At 38.5% G+C, this 10,579-nt stretch overlaps 1 protein-coding gene across 1 annotated transcript; it reads right to left on the minus strand.

Annotated features, from left to right (window-relative positions):
• Window positions 1-1,442: 1,442 nt before the first annotated feature.
• On the minus strand, window positions 1,443-2,729 carry LOC141391386 (uncharacterized). The gene has a single exon (XM_073964292.1). The coding sequence runs from the start codon at window positions 2,727-2,729 to the stop codon at window positions 1,443-1,445; it is 1,287 nt and encodes a 428-aa protein (XP_073820393.1).
• Between the last annotated feature and the right edge of the window lie 7,850 nt (window positions 2,730-10,579).

Consider the following 10,579-nt stretch of genomic DNA (forward strand, 5'->3'; position numbering starts at 1 on the left):
AAAGCGGATTCGTGATATTGTCACGTAACAAAGCAAACATATAAATTAGTAACGAAAGATATTAAAGATATAAAAACTATAAAGCCGGTGCCTGATTGAGAGTCTATTCATTGATCTTTTATTTTATTTTCTATATATATTTTTTTGATAATAAAAATAACGACATAAATCGGAAAAAAACTGAACTCAATTTTAAGTCCTTGAAAGTACACTTCAGTGATTCACATGGATTTTTCTTGAAACTATCAATTTTAAATATCTGCTTTTCTTCTTCAATTGCATTTGGAACTGTTGAAAAGTAGCGATATTTACAAAGAAAATAAATAGTTTTATTACTTTTTCTCCTTGAGCACATTTTGACAAGACAGGAACGACAAAGTTTTTGCATATCCTTTAACAAATAGTCCATGTTACACAAGGATATTTGGTACAACAAACAAACACGCAAGAGAGCTGCAGAGGAAATTTCTTTGTGATGTGCAGCACAAATAGAAATCAAATAATGGATTAGAACTTCAAAGATGATCACAAGGAAATAATCGGCGTTATATCCTTGGGATAGATTCTTAACTATTGATAAAAGCAATTGCTACTCATTTAGGTGTTTCCTATCACAATATTTGTCCTAAACCTTCATGAGGACGGTCATTCGTTTTAACTCGATACGTTTAGCTATGTCGGTGTATAGATGGATATTAATCGTGGAATCAAGGGAAGTATATGGTCAACAACGCAAACATATTTTGTGGACAAAATGGGGTATTGTGGCAATGAGAAAATATTTATTATCGCGGCGACCATATATTTTGTGTCCGAAAACATCAAACAATATTTATTAAAAAAATTATTATTATTATTTATTGCTTTTACGCCAAGTCGTGGGCGCATAGTGCCAATACAAAATTATTCCAATCATTTCTATTTGAACTTAAAGTTTTAACATTATTCCAAGATAGATTTCCTGGATGTAAGGTTATTTCTTCTTCAATGCTTCTTCTCCAGCTACCCCTTGGTCTTCCTCTTCTTCGCATTCCTTGTGGATTCCAATCAAAGGCTTCTCGACATATATCATCCGCTGGTTTACGAAGAACGTGGCCTATCCACCTCCATTTCCTTTCACGGATTACTGTGGCAATCGTCTTAATATCACTCCTCTGATAAAGATCCAAGTTTGATATCCAGTTATTTGGCCACCATATGCGGAGAATAAATCGCAGGGATCTATTAACGAAAGATTTGCGACTGCGGAATCCGGCTTGTTGGCGTCTAAGCGTATCGTCAATTTTCTTCTCAATACGGTTTAGAATGATTTTGCAGAATATTTTTAGACAGCTGCACAGGATCATGATTCCTCTCCAATTGTTGCAGTCGCTTAGTGCCCCTTTTTTCGGTATTTTTACCACTATGCCTTGTAGCCAATCGTTTGGAAACGTTTCTGACGACTAGATATCCTGAAATAATTCATGCAAAGCCAGAGCAGATAGTTCATTATCCGCTTTAAAGAGTTCTACATGGACATTGTCGATACCGGCCGCCTTCCCACTTTTCATACTCCTAATTGCCGACTCAATTTCTGTGATGCTGGGGCATTGGGACCCGACGCGGTTGATATGCTGGATTGCGTAATGAGGTACGAATTCCGCCAGGTTGTCATTATTCTCAGATGGAACCTGAAAGAGCTCGGTGAAATGCTCATACCATCGTGAGAGCTGTTCTACTTCTGAGGTAAGAATTGTGCCATCTTTAGCTTTTATTGGGCCATTTCCATTTATTGGTCTACCTGACACTCGTTTTGTGCATTCATAAAGCATTTTAGTGTTCCAACTTGCAGCTGCAGTTTTTGCTTTTGTCGCAATCGAGCTGATCCACATCCGCTTATCGTGTCTACACATTCGCTTTACAGATTTGTTTAAAGCCTCGTATTGACGGCTTGCAGCTTCCTTGGAAGCACGAGTTCTTGCTGAATTGACAGCCGCCTTTTTTCTGCGGCGTTCATCGATAACCTCCCAGGTAGTTGTACATATCCAGTCTTTTTTGGTTTTGCGTTGGTGACCGAGTACTTTTGATCCTGCATCGATAAAAGCATCTTTTATAGCATTCCACTTCGAATCAACGTTACCATGCGGTGCTATGTTTGTGATGTTTAATTGTAGCTGTTGACGATATTGCTGTCGGATGTTTGGATTTTTGAGTTTTTGGATGTCTAATCGTGTCGATGTGTGGATGTTACGAGTGTCAGTGCGCACAATTTTTAGGCGGAATTCGCCGATCAGAAGATGGTGGTCTGAGCCAATGTCCGCACTACGTTTGTTCCGCGTATCTAAGAAACTGTGTCTCCACATCTTATTTATGCAGATATGGTCAATCTGATTTTCGGTACGGCCATCTGGGGAAACCCATGTAATCTTATGGGACCTTTTGTGGGGGAAAAGCGTGCCACCTATTATCATATTGTTGGAGCTACACATTTCCGTGAACATCTCGCCATTTTCATTAATTTCGCCTAAGCCTTGATTACCCATGATATTAGTAAGGTTGTCGTTATTGGCGCCAACTTTGGCGTTAAAATCGCCAAGCAAGATCTTAATGTTTCCTCGAGGAATGATGTTCAGCGTGCCATTGAGTTTACTATAAAAACGATCTTTTTCGCAAAATGGTGAAGTTTCCGTGGGTGCATAGCACTGAATTATAGTGGCATTTCTAACTCTAGTGCGGAACGTTGCCGTCATAATTCTTTCATCAATAGGATCCCATTTGATTAGTGATTGGTGGGCATTACGGCTGAGTAGTAGACCGACACCATGGTGGTGGGGTGCATCGGTTAGTCCAGAGTATAAAAATACTTGTCCAGTAGAGAGTTTGGGATCGCCATAGTTGGTCCATCTCGCTTCAGATATACCAAGAATTTCTATGTTAAAGCGGGACGCTTCTCTTGCGACTTGAGCCAGTTTACCCGATTGAAAAAGTGTTCTTACATTCCAGGTTGCAATTCGTGTCCGTTTTTCATGTTAAGGGTCGTTGCCAAATTTCTATTCATTTTTAATTTTCTATTGGTTTCAGTGACAAATTGTGTTTTAGGAGCAGTAGGTTGTCAACCCAAGGCCCTTAGCCTTTTTGATGGGGCTGCCAACTTGGATCTAGCTTAAAAGGCACAGCATTTCTCGTAAAGCCGCTCGCTTCGAGACAGACGCTGGTTTACAATAGTGTGGTTTGTTCATCCGCCGAAGTTGAACTATATTAATGTTACATACTGCACCGTTGACTTCCCACGTTGTGGATTGTTCTTCGCTTCAGCGTTCACCTTCAACCTTACCGGCAAAGGTGGCCCTACCAGTAGCTTTGCTACCGCCGGCATCGCTTTCAGGATCTTTACGCTTACTGGACCTCCCCATCGCGCTTGAGATGACAATCCAATAGCTTATTTTGCAATCAAAATATTTTTGCTTTGACCATATTCCTTCTGTGAGTATATGGTTGCTATAACCAAAATAGGAAGGTATAAAAAAGACAAAAACATTCATATTTTGAAGAAAAATAGTAAAAAACTCAAAAGTTTAACTTGAATTCCTAGACCGAATTTGACCGTTATTTATTGTGGAACCCAAAAAAAAAAAAAGAATTATGAAAATATCTCTATTCGTTCAAACGTTACAAAATGTTTACCTGGAAAAAAGCGATTCTGAGCAACTGTGCGACGTCGATATTCAGGGTCAAACGCAGATTGGCCTGTAGATCCTTCGAAGAAATTTTTCTCCAGAATACACCAAGCACTGCTTGCGCAAGTACCCAGGTTTCGGAACCATACATTCATTAGCAAGGGCAGTATCAATGTTTTTTAAAGTGTTACTTTTGCTTGACGAGATGTGGCTTTGTTTTTAAACTGCTTACTTTAGCCAAAATATCATCAGTTTACCAATACAATTCTCTTTCCTATTTCCCAACCTGATGTTGTTTGTTGTGCTTATGGCGGTGTCGAGGTAGACGAAGGCTTTAACTACCTCAAAATTATAGGAACCAACTTCCACAGTTCGTACGAGTTCTATGGACGCATTGTGCGTCGACACCATCAAAATGGTCTTGCCCCCGTTTTCCGGCAGACCCGCTTTAGCAGATTATCTTTCAAGTTTCTTAAAATTATCAGTTTCTTCCCTTACTAATCTCCCCATGATGTCTATATCATCAGCATAAGCAAGTAACATGTGGCTATTGCTGTAAATTTTGCCATTTTTTAACATCTGCTTCTCGTATAACCTTTTCCAGCAGGATGTTGAACATATCACACGAAAGGCCGTCTCCTCGTCTGAAACCTCTTTTGGTACTAAACTCTTTGGTGGGGTTCTTTCCTATTTTAAGTTAGGATCGGGTATCAGTTAAAGTCATCTTACAAAGCTGAATGAGCTTTGCGGGAATACCAAATTCAGACATTGCATGGAATACCTTTGATCGGAGGGGACTGTCGAATGCTGCTTTATAATCGACAAAAAGGTGAAATGTGTGGATCTGCATCTCCTGGGTCTTCTCTAGGATTTGCCGCAGGGTAAATATCTGGTCAATGGTGGACTTGCCCGCTCTAAAGCCGCATTGGTAGGGCCCAATTATTCCCTTCACCATAGGCATTAATCGTTCGCACAATAGCCCTGACACTATCTTGTAGGAAATAGGGAGAAGACTTATGTCCCTATAGTTAGAGCATACAGTCTTATTTCCTTTCTTGTGGACGGGACACAGGATACTCAGGTTCCAATCACCGGGTACGCGTACTTCCTGCCAGATGGTTCTAACTAACTGATGCATACACCTTTTTAGCGTGTCGCCTCCGATTTTGAACAGCTCGACTGGTAAGCCATCGGCTACTGCTGCCTTATTATACTTTAGCCTGTTTATTGCTGACTACCTCATACCATCTTCTGGGATTGGATCTGTGGTATCTTCATCGCCTTCGCTACTATTGCATACCAACAGTTTGGAAAAATGCGCTTTCCATATCCTCAGCACACAGTTTGTATTAGTTATCAAATTACATTGCTGGTCTCTACAGGAGGATGCACCTGTACCAAAGCCATACGTTTGATGTTTCACACTTTGGTAGAATTTTCGGACTTCATTCTGGCTCCTTTCTGTACATCTCAATTTTACACCCGCCTTTGCATTTCTTTCTTTTTCCTGCGGAATAGACGTTTCTCCTCTCTCCTTTTCTCTCGTTACCTCTCTCGTGCACTATGCTTTGCTACCCGGAGGAAAAAACGGCCTATCTAACATATGTCCCAAACATATCATATGTTTGGGTCCTGCAAACAAATATATGTTTGGGTGCAAACATATATTTGTTTGGATAAAATATAAAGGCAAACACAAAAGCCACAAAAACATACGCATACACATTTGTAAATGGTGATGGGTTTTCTTTTATTAGAAATACCAAACACAAAAGCAACAACAGACGCTTAGGTACATAAAAAATCTAAATACAAGAAATAGTTCCACATTTTTAGAAAGGAAAACAAATAAAATCTATTAATTATAAAATATAGAAACATCGTTGAACGCTTCTCGTTAGTTGTGAAATAAAACACATTCTCCTCGAAATTGAAATAATCAACGGAAAAACAGCATCTGGAACCAAATGATTATATAATGTAATAAACAGGTAAATCCATATTTCAAATATATGCATGTATATGAAAATTGTATTAATATTATTACCAATATTGAATGCGATTTCTTCTTGGCCCAATAAAATATTTCCATTCATCTTTTTGATTCAATTTTAAAACGTCCAATTATAAAATGTGTTGGGCATTTAATTTACTAAAAAGCACCATTACTTTAAGAAAATACAAAAGACTGATTGATTCCCTGACTTTACCGACTCTACTCAACGATTGCCTTTAGAAAACTGAAGAAAAAAGAACAAAAATAATTCATCCCATTTTTTCTTTTCCTCTTCTCTTGCTAGGTTAGTTAACCGTGAGTTACAAATAAAAATGACTGCTTGTAGAAGAAAAATTCGCAACAACAACAACAATAACACATGTGTTTGGCCGCATACCGCATACACACCACCAAAGCAAAAACAAACTTTTTTACCATCCCGTCTTCGCTTCTGCGTCTTCTCTTACACCACACACACAGCTTTTTATTATAAAAAAAGAGAGAGCCCTGTTGTTACTCTCTTAGACAAAAATCCTCTCTCCACCCATAAAAAAACATAACAAATATGTTGGTACCCAAACAAATAAAAATGAGAAATGATGCAAACGTATATGTATTTGTTTGCAACCAGTCCCAAGCATATATTTGTTTGGATCCTAACATATTATAACATATATTTTTCTGGATGTACTGATTGTAAAGTAGCCGGTAGCAGCTCGACATTCATGATCATACTATGGGTTCCTCTGGTTTTGCGGCTGTTTGCATGGATTGGGCAATATTTTGCTAAAGTGCTGATATGCAATCTGGACCAGAAGTGCTTTGATTAACCAATTGGGCTAGTTGAGTGGAATATGCTGTGGCTATCTGTTGTGTTGGCAGCTTACCGATGTCCAACTTCCGCGTCGTGTCTGTTCGTGCTTTATTTGCAACCCGTCCAAACGTTGCCTACCTTTGCTACAACAGGGTAGTGATCCGAGTCAATGTTTGCTCCTCTAAACGATCGTACAACACGATCGATGAATGTCTTCCATCTGTCACAACGAGATCAATTTGATTTCTTGTTCTTTGATCTGGAGACAGACTGGTGCCCTTATGAAAATCGAGATGCTTAAATCTGGTACTGTTAACTACTATGGTTTTCGCCGCTGCGTAGTCTATCAGTCTCATTCTGTATAGCCATATTAAGATACAATATATGGTTGCAGATACAATAATTGTTTTTATATTGCAATATATTTGAAATAAGTTTGCTGATCGTGATATTTTCTTCACTTTTATCTTAAAGATAATATAATTATTTAGCTAAATTAAGTCCGAGAAACCTAAATCTGTCCAAGAGTCTGAGTCCACTGAAAATCATGACCAAAGATGCCTTTAAACTTATTTTATGTGTGTTCGTTTACTTAAAATTTTTACAAATTGCTACTGGATGTTGTTCGTTTACTCTACAGTACAGTGCAAAAGACCTTAGTCGTTTACAAGAAGTTACTGGACTTGTACAAATTATTAAGTAAACGAACACACCTTTTATCTTTTAGCCAAACCAACGTTGTTCAGAATCAAAGATGTCTGGTACATTTCAACTTTGTCGACTTTGTACTCCACATAGCTTACCAAAATTTCACGTATGCACTAAGTCAACACCGGAAGTGCATTTGGAGATGATATGTACTAAAGAAAATGAACTCGAAGAATAACTTTTCTATAAGTTTTGTTTGCATGAAAAGAGGACAACGACACACACGCACACGTATGCGTATACAAGCAAAATGAAGGAGTTAAGTTTATTTTAAATATCGATAGAAATTATAGTGTGTTGTTCTTCTCCTTGTTCTTCTTCTTGTTATATGGGTATTGTTTGCTCAAAAAGGCGTTCAGTTACTTGGAAAAAGTTTCCCATTGCATTGCGTAGAGAATGGGGAAGATAAAATAAAAATTTGTTTGAGAAAACAAAGAAAGCCATTCACAAATCGTTAACGTGGTAAATCAACAGAAGATTTTGCAAAATATATTTATATGTGTTCTTACTCCTTTTTGGAAAAGTTTTTGCAAGGATATGACAAAGTATACAATATCAATAGAAAAATATTCAAATGCAATTGAAACACGAAATGTTATTGGGAAAGAAATAGTTGGAAATGAAGAGGTAATCACTCCTGCAAATATGTAAACAAAATTATAAATTTGCGAAGAATGAATTTCAGTCTTAAAAATATTAAATTTAAATATTGGGAATGTTGTTGGCTTTATTTTGGAGGCACCTAGGTAATTGTAGTCCTCATCTTACCAACTTTCCCAGTTGATCCGAGTTCGGTGCACGTATTGCACGTCGATATCATAAACTTTGTTTGATACTAAAATATTCGTAGAGGTTCTTTTCTATGTTAACTGAGTTCCGGATATCAGTTATTTGCGGGAATACTAAATTAAAACAGGTTTCACAGTGTCTTTGAACTTAAATGAATAATAGATACTGGTTTAAAATTTGGTCCTTCGATCTGGATCAGCGGCCGGCACAAAGAAACTGAGATAGCTGACAATTTGCCCCAAAGGGAGCAATTTGGGTCAGCAAAGGGGGAGTGGGGAAGTCTTAGTATACAAGTGTGAATATTGTCGCATCAGAAGCTGATGACGGCAAAATTTTAAGATGGGATGGAGAGACTTCTTGGTCTCATCAACTGGGCAATTGATCATATTAATGAAACCCAGTCTGAAGAGTACCACGAAGAAATTTGTGAGTTCGTTGAGGATCACCGGGCTGCAGCATCGAAGCTGGCAGGTGAAAATGGGAATGTAAACAATGAGATCATTGTTACACAGGATATTGAACAATGCTATATTTTATAATCTTCCCCAGACATGGGAAGAAGTAGAACTCAGCAAGGAACAGCAAAGATGGTTCCTGGTTAGAGAAATATTGAAGCGTACAACGGCGATGTTGAAAGCCATAAATCAGACCCTTCAAATTTACTTGAAGTAAGCTGAAGGGCTAAGGCAAGCCTTGAAGCTAAATTTAGTACTCTGTGTGATGTGATAAGATGCCTACACATTCGAGATGAAGCGGCAAAAATGGAAGTCCGTGGCCTTGAATCAAGAATTGCAGAATGAGCGGATGGAACGCACAGCGGCGGTAGTTGCATAAAATGGAAGCTGAGGTCAAGACAATGAAAGATGCCATGATATCAAATAAAAATGAGAAGGAAGATGCAGTCAAGGTTGCCAATACTCTAAATGAGAAAGTCAAGAATGATTTGCGAGAGGCTGAGGAATGTAGTGTAGCCAAATAAGAATTAATAGCGGCTAACCTAGAGGCAGGACGCGAAGGCCAGGTTTTGAAGTCAGAGATTCTGAAATCAAATAAAGAATTGACTAGCTCAGAGAGAGCGCAGTGTTCAGCTGAAACGGAGCGCGAAGAATTGGGTGGAAAGCTTGTGGCCCATGGGAATGAAACGATAAAGGTTGAAGATTTGTAGAAGGCGAATTGCGATAGCGAGGAACGCAAGTATTTGGCAAACCAAATTAGCGTAAATAGCAGCAAGTTTATCAAGATAATAGATGAGAGATTTTGCGCGGAAGGCAAATCGCACATTGTAGATATTAACTACACTGTCGCAAAGAAAGAAGTACACATGACGGTGGTTGCAATATAAGCTCCGAGAAGGATGGATGTTGCCATTAAAGCCGAGGAGCCAGAGAAGACAGACTTTCTTCAACGCGGTAAGAAGAAGATGTCTAAGGCCAGAAAACTAAAGCCGCCACAGAAAGGATGACGTTGTTACTGCCAGAGTGAAGAAGCCACCAGATGAAGACGATTCAGCCTGGAAGATGAAGCCGGCAGACAAAGGTGGTGGTATTTGCAAGAGCAACAGGCGAGAAAGATGGAAATGCTTCCTTGGTGCATAACTTAGATTGCTGTTTAGAACACTCTGCATTTTTGATATTTTGATATTTGACTTTTTTTTCAATTTTATATTTTAATAATATTTTTAATGTTTCATATACATTTTTGGACGCCCATATTGAGAATCCGAAATATAAGGTTACAGTCACTTTGGTGGAAAAATCCTTTAGAAGACAACACATCTTAAGGTTAAGGTTTACCTTCCGATCTGAGAATCCGATGTACGATATTACTAGACAGCAAATGCATAAATGGTTAGGATGGTCGTAGAGAAAATCTGATTAGACAGAAAAAAAAAAAACGAATTAGGCCCAGAAAATTTTGCATATTTTGCATATTCTGCATATCGTGCCTATTTTGACATATTTGTACATATCTGCATAAAATGAGCATATGCAAAACCATTTGCAAAAATATATTCAAGGATTTGTGGTCTAAATATCCCACCGAAATGGCTGAAAGTTGGTATTAAGTCTTCGTTAGGGGTATGCAACATTACAACTGAAATCTGTCCGCATAGGTCCACGTCTTCATATAACCCCCATAGAATGGTACCTATCGATATTCGGTATTTGGAATGTTGTAGCCTCAATATCCCACCGAAATGACTGAAGATTTGTATTTAATATTCGTTGGGGGTATAAAACACTCCACCTGAAATTTGTCGGCATAGGTCCACGTCTTCATATAGCCCCCATAGAATGGGACCTCCCGATTTTCGGTATTTTGAAGGTTGTGACCTCAATATCCCACCGAAATGACTGAAATTTGCTATTTAGGTTTCGTAGGGTATAAAACTTCCCACCTGAAATGTCTCGGTATAGGTTCACGTCTTCATATAGCCCCCATAGAACGGTACCTCCGGATTTCTGGTATTTTGAAGGTTATGGCCTCAATATCCCTCCGAAATGGCTGAAATTTGGTATTAAGTCTTCCTTGGTGGTATAAAACTTCCCACCTGAAACTTCTCTATATATGCCAACGTCTTCATATAGCCCCCCATAGAATGGTACCTCCCTATTT

Source organism: Musca autumnalis, unplaced genomic scaffold (genome assembly GCF_047663935.1).
Source record: "Musca autumnalis isolate F117 unplaced genomic scaffold, ASM4766393v1 scaffold_1, whole genome shotgun sequence".
Lineage (NCBI taxonomy): Eukaryota > Metazoa > Arthropoda > Insecta > Diptera > Muscidae > Musca > Musca autumnalis.

Coding starts and splice junctions, on each gene's coding strand:
- LOC141391386 (XM_073964292.1), bottom strand. CDS start 2,729: ATGACGGCAACGTTCCGCACTAGAGTTAGAAATGCCACTATAATTCAG.